We start from the raw sequence: 20,652 nt of genomic DNA on the forward strand, positions 1-20,652 counted from the left end.
TTTGGTTTTGGATTTTTCTAAAAGGGAAACAAATGATTGTATATTTCCTCTTCCTCTTCCAAACATGTAATTTACCTGATTAATCCATGGAATAATCGGTCGAGTCCAGGGTCGATCAAAAATAATTGGATTATCTTTGTTGTTTTCCTAAACATTTAAAAAAAATATTCAGTCAACAAATACGTTCCTGACTATAGAGCTCCCGATATATATCCTGACTATAGAGCTCCCGATAACCAGGGTGTGTTCCTCAGCGGGTGTGTCGCTGAGCAGGGAAAGCTGATTTTCCCAGCTGCTCCTGAACGCATCATCTCACTCTTCCGGTAAGCTCTGGTTGCCAGCTCAACAGCGAGCATGACTTCTTCTTCTCTCCCTCCCGCTCCCTCTTGCTCAGTGTGTCTCATGTATAGTTATCCCCCTGCCTCCCTTAATGATAACGATACATGCAACAAGTGTAGTTTATTTGCTAGGTTGGAGGCAGGTCTAAGTGGGTTAGATGCACGGCTCCGCGCTATCGAAGCTCAGACAGCTATGCTAGTTAGCCCGCCTCTCCCGTAGTCGGCGCGAGCTACAGTCAGCTGTTAGCTGTTCTCCGATGGTGCCCGATCAGCCGGGATCGTGGGTAACTGTTCGCAGGAGTAGTAAGTCTACACAGAAGCCCGCTGTGCACCAACCACTTCACGTTTCCAACCAGTTTTCCTGCTCAGCGACACACCCGCTGAGGAACACACCCTGGTTATCGGGAGCTCTATAGTCAGGAACGTGAAAATAGCGAAGCCACGGACTAGAGTCGTGTGCCTCCGGGGCCAGAGCGGGCGACGTGGAGTCTTGTTTGAAGCTGCTGGCTAAGGACAAGCGGAGATACAGTCAGATTGTAATACACGCCGGTGGTAATGACGCCGAGCCCGTCGGTCGGAAATCACTAAAATTAATGTGGAATCGGTGTGTGCTTATGCCAAGACGTTGTCGGACACCGTAATTTTCTCTGGCCCTCTCCCAAATTTGCAGACAGACGAATTGTATAGCCGAATGTCGTCTTTCAACCGCTGGCTGTCGAGGTGGTGCCCAGCGAATAATGTGGGCTACGGAGACAACTGGAAGACTTTCTGGGGAAAGCCTGATCTGATGAGGAGAGACGGCATCCATCCCACGCTGGACGGAGCGTCTCATTTCTGCGAATATGACCAAGTTGATCACCGGACTTAATCTATGACAACCCAGGGTTCAGATCAGGAACCGGGAGCAGAGTTGTAGTTTAACACCCTTCTCTGCTCTTCCATTCGAGCAGTTACCCACCCATGACTTTAGAGTAGAGACTGTGTCTGTCCCACGGCCACTTCAATTAAATAAATCAAAAGTAAGCAGAAGAGGAGTCGTACACAATAACCTTATACAAGTTAACACCATTATTTCAGCAGTGCAACAAAATAGGTCTATTAAATGTGGTCTCCTAAATATTCGATCTCTGTCATCTAAAGCTGTGTTACTAAATGATTTAATATCAGATAATCACATTGATTTATGTTGCCTAACTGAAACCTGGCTGAGCCATGAAGAATATGTCTGCCTGAATGAATCGACTCCTCCAAGTCATATTAATACTCACATTCCTCGAGGCACCGGTCGAGGAGGTGGAGTAGCAGCCATCTTTGAATCGAGCCTATTAATTAATCCTCAACCAAAATTACACTACACCTCATTTGAAAGCCTTGTTCTTAGTCTTTCACATCCAACCTGGAAAACACTACAGCCAATTCGATTTGTGATTCTGTACCGGCCACCAGGTCCATATTCAGAGTTTATATCTGAATTCTCAGAATTTATATCAAGTTTGGTTCTTAAAACCGATAAAGTTATTATTGTTGGAGATTTTAATATCCATGTGGATGTTGATAATGATTGCCTTAGTGCTGCATTCATCTCCTTGTTGGACTCGATTGGCTTCTGTCAGAGAGTACAGAAACCCACTCACAGCTTTGGCCACACGCTTGATCTTGTTCTTTCATATGGCGTTGACATTGAGCATTTGAACGTCTTCCCACAGAATCCTCTTCTGTCAGACCACAACCTCAGAACTTTTGAATTTATACTACCGGAGTGTACTCCGTTAGTCAAAAGTTTCTACACCAGATGTCTAACTGACAGTGCTGTAGCTAAATTTAAAGAAGCGATTCCTTCTGTATTTGATTCGATACCACGTCTCAATATAACAGAGGACTCCTGGTCTAACTTTAGTCCGTCCCAGATTGATCATCTTGTTGACAGTGCCACAGGCTCCTTGAGAATGACACTGGACTCGATAGCCCCTCTGAAGAAGAAGACAGTGAGGAAGAGGAGGTTTGCTCCCTGGTATAACCCTCAGACCCGCAAACTAAAGCAACGTCACGAAAGCTTGAACGCATATGGCGTTCAACTAATCTCGAAGAATCCCGCTTAGTTTGGCGAGATAGTCTTAAAACATATAAGAAGGCCCTCCGTAATGCCAGAGCAGCCTATTACTCATCAGTAATAGAAAAAAATAAACACAACCCCAGGTTTCTCTTCAGCACTGTAGCCAGGCTGACAGAGAGTCACAGCTCTGTGGAGCCGAGCATTCCTATAAACCTTAGTGGTAATGACTTTATGAACTTCTTTAATGAAAAGATTTTAACTATTAGGGACAAGATTAATATTCTCTTGCCCATAACCAGTGCCAATCTGTCCTCAAGTGGAATGGCCTTGGAAACCGCTGTATGCCCTGGTGTATATTTGAGGCTTTTCTCCCATCAACCGTGACCAATTATCTTCAACGGTTTCTACTTGAACACGCCTACCTGTCTCTTGGACCCCATCCCGACGAGGCTGCTTAAAGACGTGTTGCCTTTAATTGGCGGCTCTCTATTAGATATTATCAATGTGTCTCTGCTAACAGGCCACGTACCACACTCCTTCAAGGTGGCTGTTATTAAACCTCTCCTGAAGAAGCCCACTCTGGATCCAGAGGTGTTGGCTAACTACAGACCGATCTCTAACCTCCCCTTCCTCTCCAAGATCCTTGAGAAAGTGGTCGCAAATCAGTTGTGCGACTTTCTACATCATAATAGTTTATTTGAGAAATTTCAATCAGGATTTAGAAAACACCACAGCACCGAGACGGCACTGGTGAAAATTACAAATGACCTCTTAATGGCAGCAGATAAAGGACTCCTCTCTGTCCTGGTCTTGTTAGACCTTAGTGCTGCATTCGACACCATTGACCATGACATCCTGTTACAGAGACTGGAGCAGTCGATTGGCATTTCAGGCACGGCACTAATTTGGTTTAAATCCTATTTATCAGATCGATCTCAGTTTGTATTTGTAAACGATGACGCCGATAACCACCAACGTTAATCACGGAGTTCCACAAGGTTCCGTGCTTGGACCAATTTTATTTACCTTATACATGCTTCCTTTGGGCAATATTATCAGGAAACACTCCATAAACTTTCATTGTTATGCAGATGATACTCAACTATATCTATCGATAAAACCAGAGGAGAGCAACCAACTCTGTAAAATTCAAGCATGTCTTAAAGACATAAAACATGGATGACCTGCAACTTCTTGATGTTAAACTCAGACAAAACCAAGTAATTTTAATCGGCCCTGAGCACCTCAGAGATCAATTATCTGGTGATGTGGATTCTGTAGACGGCATTGCCCTGGCATCCAACACCACTGTAAAGAATCTTGGCGTTATCTTTGATCGACTTGTCCTTTAACTCCCACGTAAAGCAAATCTCAAGGACTGCATTCTTTCATCTACGTAATATTTCAAAAATCAGGCACATCTTGTCTCAAAAGATGCAGAAAAATTGGTTCACGTTCGTTACTTGAGACTGGATTACTGCAACTCCTTATTATCAGGCTGCTCTAATAAATCTCTTAGGTCCCTCCAGTTGATCCAGAATGCTGCAGCTCGTGTTCTCACTAAAACTAAGAAAAGAGATCACATCACTCCTGCACTAGCTGCTCTGCACTGGCTCCCAGTAAAATCAAGAATCACTTTTAAAATTCTTCTCTTAACCTACAAAGCCTTGATTGGTGATGCTCCATCATATCTTAAGGAGCTTGTAGTACCATATTGCCCCACTAGAGAGCTGCACTCACTAAATGCGGGACTACTTGTAGTTCCTAGAGTCTTAAAAAGTAGAATGGGAGCCAGAGCCTTTAGTTATCAAGCTCCTCTTTTATGGAACCAGCTTCCAATTTCAGTCCGGGAGGCAGACACAGTCACCTCGTTTAAGAGTAGACTTAAGACCTTCCTCTTTGACAGAGCTTATAGTTAGGGCTGAATCAGGTTTGCCCTGGTCCAGCCCCTTGATATGCTGCTATAGGCTTGTAGCTGCCGGGGGACGTTTAGGATGCACTGAGTACCTATCTCCTCTTTTTTCTCTCCTTAAGGATGAATGTTCATCTCTCAATCACATGTTACTAACTCTGCTTTCTCCCCGGAGTCCTTTTGACTTCACGTCTCATGGGGTCATCGGACCCTATGAGACGGCATAGATCCTATCTGCCTGATGGATCGTCTGGGTCGTGGAATTCCTGCTCATGACTGCGCCACTGTCCTGTTGAGACTCCGCCCACTCCTCCTCCCCACCGCCATCTGCCTGATGGATCGTGGAGGTCTCCATCGTGGAATATGCCTACTATGAACTATTCATACACTCTGTCATATTCATTGAATGTATTTTAACTCTAAATCTGTCCTTCTGGTCACATTACATCTATTGCATCTGTCCATCCTGGAGAGGATCCTCCTCTGTTGCTCTCCTCCAGGTTTCTTCCCCCTGAAGGGTTATTTGGGAGTTTTTCCTGGTCCGATGTGAGGTTTTGGGGCAGGGATGTCTATGTGTACAGATTGTAAAGCACTCCGAGACAAATTTGTAATTTGTGAAATTGGGCTATACAAATAAACTGAATTGAATTGAATTGAAATAGAGTGAATGAATGACGACAACAGGCGTGCTCCTCAACGAGCGGACGAGAGGACAGATGTTGGTGTTGCTGAGTGACAGATGTTGGTCTGCAGTGAGGATGGATGGAGGCGGGTGGAGCATGTGACTCCACCCGCTGAGGGTCCAGTGTCCTGGAATGACTGCCCCTGATAAAGAGACAGGGATCAGTCGAGATGGATGTGGGTCATAAAGCCCAGGATGGATGGCGGTAACACGATACAGACAGGTGGTGAAACACACACACACACACACACGGACAGACTGCAGCAGCGGCACACAAAGGGAGGACCCACTCAGGTAGCCGCCTCCGTGCCTGCTGGCAGGGAGCGATCGCTCAGTCGACTGCAGTGGTGCATCATGGGAGAGGGGGAGGGCGGGAGGCTGACTGAGGAGAGATGCACCCATTGATCCTCGCTCTCTCTCTCTCTCTCTCTCTTTGCGCCTATGGAAGGGAGGATGGGGGAGGGGTGAGTTATATAGAAATAGGAGTGAGGGAACAGGGAGGAAGATCAGATGGAGGAGGGAGTGAAGATGAAATGAGGAGATGAAGAAAGGAAGATGGCTCACACACACACACACACACACTTACACGATATACATTTCTACATTTAAAAGGTTGCGATGCTTGAATACATGATTGTTGTTCTGTGATCACACTGCATTGAATGTGATCGACTATTATCCAACAGCTGCTGGTGCTTAAACAAATATGTGTTATAGCCTTTTTATTTTGTTTTATCAGTGACGCAAGGCGACCCGATAAAGAACGTATAGTGACATAAACATCACAGACAGACGATGACATGGAGCAGTGACGTCTGTCATCCATATGCCTTCTGATTTGTGTTGTGTATATCAAAGGAGTGTGTACGTGTTAATGTGTACATGTCAGTACTCTTCTATGCAAGCAGGGCAGAACGATTTAGACGGAAAATGTTGACGCGAATGAAATGTTTGTGGTGTGATAGTTGTTTTCTTTCGTCTGTGGAATATGACGTGTTGGTCTCTGCAGCACCACACGGTTTCATTTAAAGCACCGTTTGTTTTGACACTTTTCCCCTCTTCATAACAAATGTTGCGTCTCCTGTGATTTGAGCATTGCAGCGCGCTGTGTTGTGATTTTGATAAATATTTGGATTCTTCGTGCATCCCTAACTCCTTGTCCATCTTCTTCTCTTTCTAAAATGCGAAATCCATAATTGCTCTGGACCTTTCCCGATGTTGTCGCTGACGGTTTCCTCTCTGTGCCGTGTCAGGTCTACGTGGAGTTCGACGACGAGGAGTGGGAGAAGAGGGAGTGGGTGAAGGTCTATGAGGATTTCCAGCTGTTTCTGCTGGAGCACCAGCTGGTCTGGGCCAAGAGGAAGGAGGGAGCAGGAGGAGCAGCAGGAGGACTGCTTCAGGGAACCAAGGCCAAACACATACAGTGGCCCGCCCTGGTAAGACCTTCTGTGTTTCTATTTATAGGCCGGACCCGGTGACAGAGGGAGACCACGCTGCTGGGTCCTTCTGCAGTGTTTGGGACATGGACACTTCTTTATTGCTTGAGATATACACTACCGTTCAAAAGTTTGGGGTCATCCAGACAATTTTGTGTCTTCCATGAAAACTCACTTTTATTTATCAAATGAATTGAAAATTGAATATAAAATATAGTCAAGACATTGACAAGGTTAGAAATAATGATTAATATTTGAAGTATTAATTTTGTTCTTCAAACTTCAAGCTCAAAGGAAGGCCAGTTGTATAGCTTATATCACCAGCATAACTGTTTTCAGCTGTGCTAACATAATTGCACAAGGGTTTTCTAATCAGATATTAGTCTTCTAAGGCGATTAGCAAACACAATGTACCATTAGAACACTGGAGTGATAGTTGATGGAAATGGGCCTCTATACACCTCTGGAGATATTTCATTAGAAACCAGACGTTTCCACCTTGAATAGTCATTTACCACATTAACAATGTATAGAGTATATTTGATTAATGTTATCTTTATTGAAAAAACAGTGCTTTTCTTTGAAAAATAAAGACATTTCTAAGTGACCCCAAACTTTTGATATTTTATCTATAACTATTATAGATAAATAAACCAGTATCTTATTTATGGTATCATATTGTTTTTATGGTATTGTATCGGGTATCATGATATTTATGGCAGGTATGGTAGAGAAGATCATGACAACCAGGTAGAGGCAGAACAGACTCAAGTAACAGACTCGAGGAACAGACTCGAGGAACAGACTCAAGTAACAGACTCGAGGAACAGACTCGAGTAACAGACTCGAGTAACAGACTCGAGGAACAGACTCGAGTAACAGACTCGAGTAACAGACTCGAGGAACAGACTCGAGTAACAGACTCGAGGAACAGACTCGAGGAACAGACTCGAGTAACAGACTCAAGTAACAGACTCAAGTAACAGACTCGAGTAACAGACTCGAGGAACAGACTCGAGTAACAGACTCGAGGAACAGACTCGAGGAACAGACTCGAGTAACAGACTCAAAGAACAGACTCAAGGAACAGACTCAAGTAACAGACTCGAGGAACAGACTCGAGGAACAGACTCGAGGAACAGACTCAAGTAACAGACTCGATGAACAGACTCAAGTCACAGACTCGAGGAACAGACTCGAGGAACAGACTCGAGTAACATACTCGAGTAACATACTCGAGTAACAGACTCGAGGAACAGACTCGAGTAACAGACTCGAGGAACAGACTCGAGGAACAGACTCGAGGAACAGACTCAAGTCACAGACTCGAGGAACAGACTCGAGGACCAGACTCAAGTAACAGACTCGAGTAACAGACTCGAGGAACAGACTCGAGGAACAGACTCGACGAAGGGGGTGCCCGATCACACGACGTGTGTGTCAAATGAGAGGACCCTTGTTCTTAACATGTTTATTTGTATGTAGATTTGTGGTCAGAACAATCAAATGACCGTAGTTCATACAACGTGGATGTGGTGTGGCGACAAAAAAAGTCAAGTGCGTGTGTGTGTGTGTGTGTGTGTGAGCACGTGTGTTTGTTCAAGTGTGTATGTGTATGTGTGTGTTTGCATGTGTGAGCGTGTGTGTCTTCATCACTGAGTCTCTGCATCACACACACACACACTTTGGTGTGGTGCTGTGGTTCCTGTGGTGTTTTTCTTGTCACCTGCATGTCGCTCTGTTCCTCGTGCAAACGCTGCATCACACCACACACACACAACACTGGAACATACACACGTCATCGGCAGCATTTAATTTCGGACGGTGTGTGTGTGTGTGTGTGTGTGTGTGTTCTATGTGTCGTGCGCGACTGGCTGCTCGTGTGCTCACGGAAATGTGATTCACTATTTTGATTATGTAATAGAAGAGTGCACAGCACCATCTGGCACACGCATGTGAGATAAGAGTACAAAGACTTCAACACACGCACACACACACACACACACATACACACACACCGACACACACACACACACTCGTTTTTCTCCTGGTTGTTTCTATCTGTCCGGCTTTTTCTTAACACTCATTTGTGATATCACTGCCCTTCTGCTGCTATTGTCATAGCAACAACAGTAAAATGTATTGCACACACACACACACACACACACACACACACACAAAGTGTGAAATGAAGCCGCAAAGCTGAAGAATCAGTGATTTCTGCCAAGACCATGTTCAGTGAAGTGTTCAGTTGTAATGAATAACAATGAAAGGATATGATTGGAAGAGTTCAGAGTGAAGCAGACCATTAAGAGGCATCTATGTGCTATATATACAGGACTGTCTCAGAAAATTAGAATATTGTGATAAAGTTCTTTATTTTCTGTAATGCAATTAAAAAAACAAAAATGTCATGCATTCTGGATTCATTACAAATCAACTGAAATATTGCAAGCCTTTTATTCTTTTAATATTGCTGATTATGGCTTACAGCTTAAGAAAACTCTAAAATCCTATTTCATAAAATTTTAATATTTCCTCAGACCAAGTAAAAAAAAAGATTTATAACAGCTGAGTGTTTGTCAAGGCTCAGGAAACCCTTGCAGGTGTTTCGAGTTAATTAGACAATTCAAGTGATTTGTTTAATACCCTACTAGTATACTTTTTCATGATATTCTAATATTTAGAGATAGGATATTTGAGTTTTCTTAAGCTGTAAGCCATAATCAGCAATAAATCAGAATAAAAGGCTTGCAATATTTCAGTTGATTTGTAATGAATCCAGAATGCATGACATTTTTTTTTTTTTTATTGCATTACAGAAAATAAAGAACTTCATCACAATATTCTAATTTTCTGAGACAGTCCTGTATATATAAATATATATATAAATATTATTTATATATATATATATATATATATATATGTGTGTTAGTGAAACTCTTGCGCAGACTTTGAACTCTCGTCGACAGGAGATGTAGATTAATGACACATTCACCTAGAAACGGACCCGTCCGCAGTCAATCACAGGTTAGCCAGACAGTGGCAGCAGATTGCTTGTCTAATTATTACATAGTTACATAACTATGTGACACACACACAGACAAGGTGTCTCTCTGTTTGGTCGTTGGTGGCCTTCGTACCGTTTGAAAAGCTTTCTCAGGTTCTGTGTGTCACGTGCTGCTGAATGTGTATCTCTGCTCTGAACCACTGTGTTTGTGCTCTAATACGACTCCTCATGGAAATAGAGATGCACCGTGTATATATATTGTTATTTTTTATGACTAAAATCTTTCTAATCAAAAGCCTTAAACCCAGAAGGATTCATTTTCCAACATGAAAGTCAGGCTCCTATTGTGTGTTCAGCCCATTAATCTTGAATTGTGTAATTGTTGAGCTCGCCGAGTCGCTTCAAAGGGTCATTAAGTTTTCCTTTTGAGAAGCTCATATCAGACAGGAGCCGTAGAGCGGCAGTAAACACAGTAGATCAGTGTTTCTGCCACGCTGAGTCGGCAGTATTAATCTGATCCCCACGCAGAGAGGATTCTGTTCTATTACTCAAATGTCTGAAGACTTTGGGGTCGGGTCAGGAACAGTAGTAATGTAACGTTTCCCATTCAACCCGCCTCACCTCCATCACCCAGTCGACGCTTTCTGATTGGCCTCAGAGTTACCGTCAGACCAGCCAATGAGCTTCGCTCATTTCTCATCAGCAGACCAACACATTGAGCCATGTGTGGTTGTATCTGTGGTTTGGAACACGGTATTCTTTGAAGCTGTGTGTTCCCTGACAACAAACGGAGAGGTCCTGCCGCGGTTCCCATGTGGAAGAGCGGCTGATCCCCCAGCAGCCGCATCATCCACATGTATGGACCACAAGAAACAGCTGAAGAGTTTCACGCCTACTTTCAGTTCACACCGCGAATGCCTGTATGCCCGGTGCACGTGAACGGTCATGTGATAACAGGCGTGTAACTTTGGACCGAGATCATTTAGCGTGTGCGCGTTGGCGTCCGGCGACGTCGGGCTGCAGTCATTCATCTCTCCTGTAGGAGAAACTCGGCTCTGTTAGCTAGCGGAGACGGCCCTTTTCAACACAGTTGCATGTGTCCACCAAAATGATAAAATAATGAAGAGTGAAGTTGTTTATGAAACAAATAGTCAGATGCAGAATGCTCCAGACATTTTTTTATTTTTCTACGCACAATATTCAGTGATTTTAGTAGGTTGAGCCAATCTGAAGCCGGCTCCGCCCACCCAGGTTAAGATCAGTAGCATCGTTAAAGTTGCATCAATAACAGACACACTAACACACACACACACACACACACACACACACACACACACACACACACACACACACACACACAGTCTGACTGTCACAGCTCCGCTTTTCTATCGTATTGTTTTTGTTCACAGGAAAGGAAGCATTCATGCCTCCCCATTCACTTCACTGCGTGTATGTGTGTGTGTGTTTGTGTGTGTGTGTGTGTGTGTGTGTGTGTGGAGGAAACAGGTTTTATGTGGGTTTCCTGTCTGCCAGGGGACTGATAAGGTGATGCTGAATTTGCTTGCCTCTCTCTCTCTCTCTCTCTCTCTCTCCACGCGGCAGTGATGTAAATGTAAAGTGTGGAAGTACTTTGTTGTGAGACTGAGAAGCAGAAGTTGTGTTTTGGGCTGGTTCCTCTTGAAGGTTCCTGTGCTTCAGGTTCAGCCTGGTCACATCGTGTGATCTTCAAACCAGACGGACAAATCACTCGAGTGCGTCTTCAGGAAGACACGTTGGTCACAGAGTTGACGGGGCTCAGACAGAATCATTTGTCCATGTTACTTCACACACACACACACACACACACACACACACTCCCATCCACCAACAGGGACACTCTTGTTTTCGATAGACATGATTGTCTCTGTGATAGTGCACCTACTCGTTGTTCAGTGTCCTTTCCACAGACTGAATATTAGAAGAGGACGTCGTCATGGTGACGTCACCCATTGGTTTGTGCCGTCATGAAGCCTCGAGCGATTTCGCCGTCGCCATCTTGGATTACAGCCTTACGGCGTTCTCCTCTTTATGGCGTGTTTGGCCCACTACCTGACGGAGTGCTTTCTATCACACTGACGTGAAGCTCACGGGAGCAGAGGGAGGTGTTGCTGCATGGCGGTGGTGTTGCTGCACCACCCTGATGTTTGTTTTCCGCCCTGTTTGTAGATGCTCATAAACAACGGACACCGACTGGGACGTCTGTGAACTCGGTTCATCCAGGTCCAACGTGGCACTCGGCAGTCGTTTTGAATTGCAGTCAATCTGCAGCGCTGTATTTAAAATCAACTCGTGTTTCCCCCTCTGCTGCATACGTGTGCTGTGGGCGAGGGAGGCGTGGCTTTGTAGCTCTTTGCAAATATAGCTTGTTCACACACACACACACACACACTAAACTGCCGCCTGTGTTTATCTAGTTGTGTTTGTGCCGTGCACAGGACGGGCGTCTTCAGGCGTAACCCGCTCTCTGTCCCGTAGAGCAGGGGTCCCCAACCCCCGGGCCGCGGCCCGGTACCGGTCCGTGGCTTGGTTGGAACCGGGCCGCGGAATAAAAGTGAATAAATAAAGTTTTTTTTTTAATCAGTCGGAAAAATATTTTATTTTGAAAAAGGACCGGATACACCCGTGTGTACGTCTGAGCCGCGTTCAGGAGTCTTAAAGTTCGGGTTTATCGCTGCAGGCGAGTCTCAGGCGCCGAACCCTCTGCTGGCGGCACATTTCAGTGACAAAGAATCTTAAAACATATTCAACCTGCTCAATGAATTCTGTCACTTCAGGGAAATGACAACTGTTTTCAAGTTGGCCGATAAAGTCGCTGCTGTGTGGGCGAGTGAACAGCAGAACATTCTACATGTTTCAGACGTTGACCGGGTGGAAGAGGCTTTTAAAAGAGTTTGAGCGGTACTCCAACCACAAAAGACCCGACTGCAAAAGAATAGACCTGCAACCCATTTGTAAACAAACCCACCCGGTGAATCGAGCCCGTCCGAGCTAGAATTTTTTTTGTTCGAGATGCAAATGACGGTGGCCTTAAGGGACATTTCACACAACAACTTTGCCGGTGTTCTAATGACAGCGACCAGAACTCGGTTCGGAGCAGCGGACCAAACACACGTCTGTGTCGCCGTCTCCATCAGCGGCTCGTTGCAGGTAAACAAGCACGGCTCACACTAATTCGGCGTCATGATGAGTTGTAGTTTTGGCACTTTATGCCCTTCGTATAATTGTATGACGTCATATTTATTACGTCATTTATATTGCCGGTCCGTGAAAATAATTCCTGACACGGAACCGGTCCGTGGCTCAAAAAAGGTTGGGGACCTCTGCCGTAGAGAGCCATCTCGACTCCATCACTGCAGCCGGCGTTACGCAACAGCACGGGAAACAACGGAGGCGTTACGCGACTTCTTAGCACACGCTCGTAGGATCAGCCAATCAGAACGCACGCGGGAGGCTGTGACCGCTTTCGGCTTTCAGTGTTTGTTTAATCGTCGGCCGGCGCTTTTCGATTAATCTGCCGAGCCGATGAATCAGATCTGACACGACAGAGGAGAGAGATGGTTCTCGAGGGCACCTTCATCGTTCTTCCCCCCTCCTCCTCCTCCCCTCCTTCTCCTCCCTCCCTCCCACACACACCAGTATTGATTCTGGTGTGTGTCTGACGGTTGCATCTCTCATCCAGATATTACATCATCTCTCTCTCTCACACTGAGCACTGTGTGAACTCATTAAAGACTCCCATCAGAAACAAAGTGAATTCTAATGGCCAGATGACACCTGAGGGAGGGAGGGGGGGGGGGGTGAATGACAGGAATGAGCGAGAGGACAGGTGAGATCTAGTGTCAGCCACGCTGCACCGTGGCATTGTGGGAAACGGTTACAGTCTATATTTCCGATAGACTTGCAGTCTATTCACCAACTTTGTAAACTTAGTTCCTCAACATTATAAGTGGCACTACTAGCTGCAAGTTATTCTCTTTCCTCCGTGCATGTGAATGAGAACAAGGCTGGACCAGGGATCGGGAGGCGGGGTTAAAGGAAACCTGTATTCTGTTGTCATAGAAACAAACGGCGTCATTTGCAGTTCTTTCTACGCATCCCCGGTTCACATCGCCCGAAAAACCCTTGAATAAACAAAAGACATCTGGTTATTTAATTTTGACCAATGTCATTTATGGAAGATTAACTACATCGTCGCATCTTGGCTTTTACAATAAAATATTCAATAGTCATCAGCAGGGCCATGACAGGAGGCTTCAGACCCACCAGGTCCAATGGACCCGATGAGACGTGAAGTCACAAGGTCTCCGGAGAGGAAGCAGAGTTAATAATGTGTGATGGGGAGATGAACATTCATCCATAAGGAGAGAGAGAAGAGGAGAGAGGTGCTCAGTGTATCCTAAACGTCCCCAGCAGCCTATCAGCCTATAGCAGCATCTCTAGGTCTGGACCAGGTGAACCTGATTCAGCTCTAACTATAAGACATCAAGAGGAAAGTCTTCAGTCTACATGAGGTGACTGTGTCTGCCTCCAGGACTGAAGGTGGAGCTGTTCATAAAAGAGGAGGAGCTTGATACCTGAAGGCTCTGGCTCCATCCTACTTTTTAAGACTCTAGGAACCACAAGTAGGTTCCACCAAGGTTGTCAAGATACCAGACATGGAGTCGTCGGTGCCGACACCAGAATAATTCCTCCTTTAGCGATTACCAAGTTGGTTTCTACGTAGTTCAAACACTCCGACAAGAACCACTGGCTGTATTGCATGCTGGTTCTTGTCACATGCATGTGGCGCCCACTGGAAAGCCGGTATCTTAGAAAGGGGGCGGGGCTTTCAATGGAGACAGACCGCCGGACCAACCACGTGATGTTGTCTCCATCTGCCGCCTCTGGAGCAAATGGTGCAGAGCCAGTAATAAAACTGATGGGACACTCTTGTATCTGACCCACGTGCACACACACGCATTCTCACACACTCACACACACACACATTTTCATTTCATGCTGTGATCTGGCTGAGTGCCCGAGCGCTGCTATACAACAACGTTATCTGGCACAGCTCTCTGTCCTAGTTTCAGAGCGGCAGAGATGGACAGAGAGAAGCTGTGTGTGTGTGTGTGTGTTTGTGTGTGTGCACTGTACTTTACAGCAATGAACTCCTGCAGAGGTTTTATCTGTAGATGTTGCTAGCAGAGAGGATTTGATGCAAGTACCCCCGGCTGGAGAGACGCTATAAATATCCTCCCCAAACCCGATGATTTGTGATTCATAAGCTCACATCGTTTGTCTCTCTTCGTCAGAGCAGCTCCAGCTGAAGTGATTCATGTCTGTCAGAGGCCCTCTCTAACAGCAACATGGTTGTTCAGCTCTTCTCTGCACACTGGGGCAGTCACGCTACCAGAAATGTAGCAGTTGATATCAATGGCATTGACATTTCCCAACACTCGAAGCCCAATTCATAATCCTTTATTACTGTTCCTTTATTTATATACAGGTTTTTAATTCCCTCTCTAATATCTATTTTCTAACTTCGTTAAAATATCTCCGTCAAACAATTGAATTTATTCAGTGTTCTCTCCAAAAGCTGCATGTTACATCCGACCACATCATTTACCTTGGCCAGTTACCATCAGTTCCTGAACAGTGCCTGAACGCATCATAATGCAAGTCAATGGCACCTTCCGTTTGCGTTAGCTTAGGTTAGTGAGCTTTTACGTCAAGAGAGAAGTAGAGTCATTATATAGACTTCTATACAACCAGAGGAGTTGCCCCTGGTGGTCAGGAGAGAGAATGCAGCTTTAACACATGAAGCATAGACTTCTATACAACCAGAGGAGTCTCCGCCTGGTGGTCAGGAGAGAGAATGCAAGTTTAGGGTACTTCAGCATCACTGAAACCCGTATTTTAGGCCGTGTTGGAAACATTTCTCCCGCTGGCATCGGCATTGGGACCAATGTACACGCCAATATTACACTAGTCAACAGACAGAGAATAATAAATTACTGTAATATCTTTGTTTGACTTCTCTGACAGCTCCAGTACTTCTGATACGTTACCTAGCAACAAAGGCCCATTTGTAGAGTGAAATAGCACACACACACACACACACACACATCTTGTTATCTGGTTACTATGCTGGCTCTGTTTCTGTTGACAAGAGAACAGAGGAGTGTGTGTGTGTGTGTGTGTGTGTGTGTGTGTGCGTGTATGCATGTGTTTGCGAGCCCTCACATGCAGCTCCCTCCTTAAGCCAGCTGTAACTCTAAACCTCCTTCCCCATTGTAATGTACCGGTAGCACAAAGTGGAGCTCGTCTTCGTCACCCACAGGCGTGGACAGGCCCGTGGGCCCGCTAGCCGGCCTGAGAGTGAACCAGTTTGAGATGTAGTTTTTGGTAGAAATTGGGTCAGTAAAAGTCTCCCCGCCCGGGCAGATGTAATCTCCTGCCTCCTGTGGATCTGTGTGTGCATGTGTAATTATAGCTTACCTTGATGGCAGCGAGGGCCATCAGTATGCCATGAGTTCCCCCTCATAGGAGCATGTCGGGCCCTCGCTCTGACTAACCGGAGGCCGCAGAACACAGGACGTGTGTCTCTGGCCTCCCTTCAGTCACCTCGGTTCACCCTTCCTCTTCTTGGGCCTCTATGTTTAGATGTGGAGAGCGTGTGCAATCAGGATTTGATGCTTTTCTGCTTGCCGATCTCCGATGATGTCGTGAACAACCAATCAGTGTTTGAATCGACACAAGGAGAGTTAGTGACGTTAGCTGCACTGCTAATGGCCACCGGGTGAAGGTTTTGTCCACTTACATTATGGTGCGTTCAGGCTCCGTTCAGTGAAAATGAGCATTGGGCAAATACTAAAATTATAACGTTATCATGATGTGTTCACATGTAATCTTGTAAAATAAAGTGTTCGTTGGAAACTTAAATCCAGTTGTTAGAAGGAGACGCTTTCACAACAACATACAAGGATTTTAGAGATGAATTATGATCTGTTACATGTATTTTAATACATCAGTTAAACTACGAGTGACAAGATTTGTTCTAATCCATAACAGTACTATGTTTTACTTCCTAATCATTTGAATTGTTTTGACAAAGTATAAGGATAACATTTAGAAATGTTGATGCTTTACTTTTATATCCTCTCAGACCACAAAGGGATCTGTATCTGCCAGCTACTTCAAAGCGGTTCCTCTAATCTCACGTTCGCTTGACATGCAGTTATTATTATTATGTGTGTGTGTGTGTGGAAGGTAATGACTGTCAATAAAGCTCAGTTGAACAGAGCAGAGGGGGAGGAGTGGGAGTGAGACGGTGGGAGTGAGACAGATTGCTGTGGAGAGAGAGCGGAAGGAGAGAAAAGAGTGGTGAGTAAGAGAGAGCGAGGCTGCGTCACATACACACACACACACACGCACACACACGCACACACACAGAGGGAGAGCGAGAGGAAGTGAGCGCCTGCCGGCCCTGCCTCCGTCCCTCCCTCCCTCTTTCTCTCCCTCTCTCTCCTTTCTCCCCTTCCTTGCGTCAGCAGTAGTTAAAATGTCGGCCGTGTAGCTCGTCCTCTGTTCTGCCTTCTCTCCCTCTTGGACATCTGTCTTTTTATTGCCACCAGAAGGAACCACACATCGCTCTTGTTCTCTCTTTTTTTACCCTCGTCATCCTTCCTTTTTCTTCCTTCCTGCCTCTCTCCCCCCCCCCCCTTTTTTTTTTTGCTCGCTGGACCAAAGCTAGTTTCGTCAAGTGTTTTTCTCCAGAGCCGTTGCTTGGAGACGGAGGAGAGAGGTAACGTTACAGATCCTTTCTATCCGCTGCCGTCGCTCACAGCGCTGCTTTCATGGGAAGTCGAGTTCGACGCGTGAGACTAAAGTAACAATCGGCCAGCGAGCAGAGGACGCCTCCTAGAATAGGCTGAATGGTCTTCCTAAGATGCTCCAGCCGAGATGCGTGTGTGTGTGTGTGTGTGTGTGTGTGGCCTGTAACAGTCTCTGAAAATGCTGCTGCCGTCATACCTCTTTACTACCTGACACTGGCGTTGTCATCTATACCACAGCTTTGTCAAATGCTATCTTGTGATCATCTGTGGTGTCGTGGTGGAGCAGATGGCGCCGTTCTGATCCAGAACACTGACCACGGTGTTTATACTTGATGCACACGAACGTCTTGCAGATTAAAGGAGACACAAAGTACAATAGTGCGAGTGGATTCCAGTTCATTCGTTTGTTTTTTCCCACTTCCTATTTCTGGTTCTGTTCTGTGACTTATCCATTACCCTGGGCGACCTCATCTTTCTGGCACCGCCATCCTCTTCTGCTGGTGTTCTGTCAGAGTGGAAGGTGGTCAATCATTTCATTTGTCCCGGTACACGGTGTGTTCGCTGAGGCACGAAACGGGGTTCACGGCGAGGTCGTTGTAGTTTCTGATTAACAGTGTGCCCCTCTTGGCTTTTTCCGTCGCGATTTCATCAGCTTGTGAGAAGCCGTGGGCAGAATGGACCGCGTGTGCACCTGTGCAGCGCTCTCTCTCTGTTGTGTAACTCGGCCCTGCGTTCAGCCTCAAAGAGGACGCCGCACTAAATCTACCTGACCGAGAGAAGTGGTCACCGGCCTGGGAAGACGCCTTCAACACGAGGGACCGATCAGACCTCGGCCACGCCCCTACTTCGAGGGGAAAGAGTCACGTTGTCAAACAGGAAACCATAGTTATAGCCGAGGCTTTTCACTCTGAGATTTGAGGCGCATGAACATCTACAGTCAGTGAGGTGAACGGCTAACGGATGCTGGTTCCAGTTCTACGGACGGGTCGGTTGAGTGGGAGGCCGCTCCGTCACAGAGGACAGCAGCACCAGGCGGTGGGCTATTCACAGCTCGGTTACCGACAGAGCTTTACGCTGCAACCTCCGGCCCCTGACTTGAGTCATGGATCAGCTTTTTGAAACCACAGTCCCACCGTCTGTCTCTGTAGGACCTTCGGGTTTCAAAGTGGAGGCCCCAGTGTTTCTGGAGCCTTAACTGATTCGTCGTTTTCTCAATTTTGCATCTGTCTCGTGCAAATTCCTCAACTTTATCGAAGTGCCACACTAAATCACTGATGTACCCCGTTGGTCATTTCTAATGAGCGCTTGAACGCACCTCAAGGCAGATTCCTGACAAGATGACAGAATTATTTTATCATCCTGATAGTTCTTCATACAATGGGAGTTCATGAAGACTGATTTATGTCAGGGAGAGAAGCCGATGAATCAGTGCCGTAAAGCTGCATTCTCTCTCCTGGCCACCAGGGGGCGACTCCTCTGGTTGTATAGAAGTCTATATGGTGACTCTACTTCTCTCTTGATGTATTCCCTCAGTAAACATTGTAATCATGAGTTTATGTCTCAGTCTTTAGTTTCAAGTCGTCTTCTATACAGCATTATGTCATCATTTCGTCCATGATGGTCATTTAGAGTCACACAGACCATAAAGCAGGGGACGCTTTAGGGGCGGGGCTACTGTGACTGACAGAACAAATGATGTGTGTGTGTGCTTGTGTGTGTGTGTCTTTTAGATTCCTCTTTCTCACTCTCAGGTTGTAGCCTCACTTCCTCTTTGTAGATGCACTCTGTGTTTGCCAGTTGTCATGAGTCTGCAATGTTGTTGTCCCCCCCCCCCCCCCCCACACACACACATTAAATAATTCAACTCTTTATAGACGTGCCGGTCTGGAACAGATGGGCCGTCTTCTGCGTGGCTGTTTGCTGCCGTCTGCTTCTGCTGAACACACCTCGACCTTAACTTTCAAGCAGCATTGTTCTCTGGGATGAAGGTCACCATGAAAGTCTGATGTAGGTGTGACTGCGGCGCTGCCAGCTGCAGGAGCGGCGCACAGGGAAAATCACTCACGCCACCTGTTTGATGGAAACATTTATATTCATCCCTCACTGTTTCATTTAGATTCCTGGGGGAAATCCTCACAGCGTGACCCTCGTCTCAAGATTCTCAACCCAAGTGGCACCGGTTTCAAACAATATATCACAAAACCATTTAAAGGCCAAACCATAGAGGGGGGAGGGGGACTTCACATGATCAGTAACATGCTTAGTGGGTTAGTGAACTGACAGAAATGAGTAGAAACATCCTGTGGTTCCATTGTTGTACACTGGGTCTCTTTAAAGGTGCTCAGTGTCTGTTGCCTCCACTCAGAGATGATAGAGGCTAACGGGGCTCCAGCTAACGGGGCTCCAGCTAACGGGGTTCCAGCTAACGGGGCTCCAGCTAAAGGGGCTCCAGCTAACGGGGCTCCAGCTAACGGGGCTCCAGCTAACGGGGTTCCAGCTAACGGGGCTCCAGCTAACGGTACTCCAGCTAACAGGGCTCCAGCTAACGGGGCTCCAGCTAACGGGGTTCCAGCTAACGGGGCTCCAGCTAACGGGGCTCCAGCTAACGGTACTCCAGCTAACGGGGCTCCAGCTAACGGGGCTCCAGCTAACGGGACTCCAGCTAACGGGGCTCCAGCTAACGGGGCTCCAGCTAACGGGGCTCCAGCTAACGGTGCTCCAGCTAACGGGGCTCCAGCCAACGGGGCTAGTGGTGCAGACGTAGCGAGGGTGTAGTTCTCGTGTGGTAATAAGCTAAATGAATGGATATGAAACACCAGGCCACAGAAGCTAATAGATGGTCACTACCTGTAAATCTGCTGCTGAGGCCTCTGTCCTTCTGGCTACCGCAGGTTCAACTGTTCTTCCTGGTCGTCGCCGTCCAGCTGCATGTCCTCAGCATGATGGCATGGACCGGTCCCTGGTTTTCAGACCACACTGATCAATGAACCATTCGGGCCAGGTACCAGGACTCAACACCTTTGTATGGTTTCCCAAAGTAATAAATGAGGTATCCATCCATTTCAAGGTGTTGTTCCTCTTCGATGTCTTCATTGTTAAAACCATGTCCTGCCGACCGGATTTCAGTCCCCAACCCTACCGATCGCTCTGGTCAATCCCGTTGTGGGTAACGAGGGCCCTTGAGCTGAAAACCCCTGTGAGCATGTGATGACATCCCGAGCGCCAGGCTCCCCGAGAACAGAGAATCGTACACCGAGCGTTACCTCTCCCATACACAAACATCACACTATGAGCTCCCAGGAGGCATCAGCCGTTTGATCCACTCTAGACCTCCGCTCTAAACCAACCACTGACCTCTAGACCCA

At 46.4% G+C, this 20,652-nt stretch overlaps 1 protein-coding gene across 2 annotated transcripts in view; it reads left to right on the forward strand.

Annotated features, from left to right (window-relative positions):
- Nucleotides 1–20,652, forward strand: part of jmjd1cb (jumonji domain containing 1Cb) — an 89,322-nt gene that overhangs the window by 37,049 nt on the left and 31,621 nt on the right. For both annotated transcript variants that reach the window (XM_056430106.1, XM_056430107.1), the window contains exon 2: nucleotides 6,239–6,421. In XM_056430106.1, the coding sequence (XP_056286081.1) occupies nucleotides 6,239–6,421 (183 nt within the window). The remainder of the gene's footprint in view (nucleotides 1–6,238; nucleotides 6,422–20,652) is intronic.

This window comes from Pseudoliparis swirei, chromosome 13 (genome assembly GCF_029220125.1).
Source record: "Pseudoliparis swirei isolate HS2019 ecotype Mariana Trench chromosome 13, NWPU_hadal_v1, whole genome shotgun sequence".
NCBI lineage: Eukaryota > Metazoa > Chordata > Actinopteri > Perciformes > Liparidae > Pseudoliparis > Pseudoliparis swirei.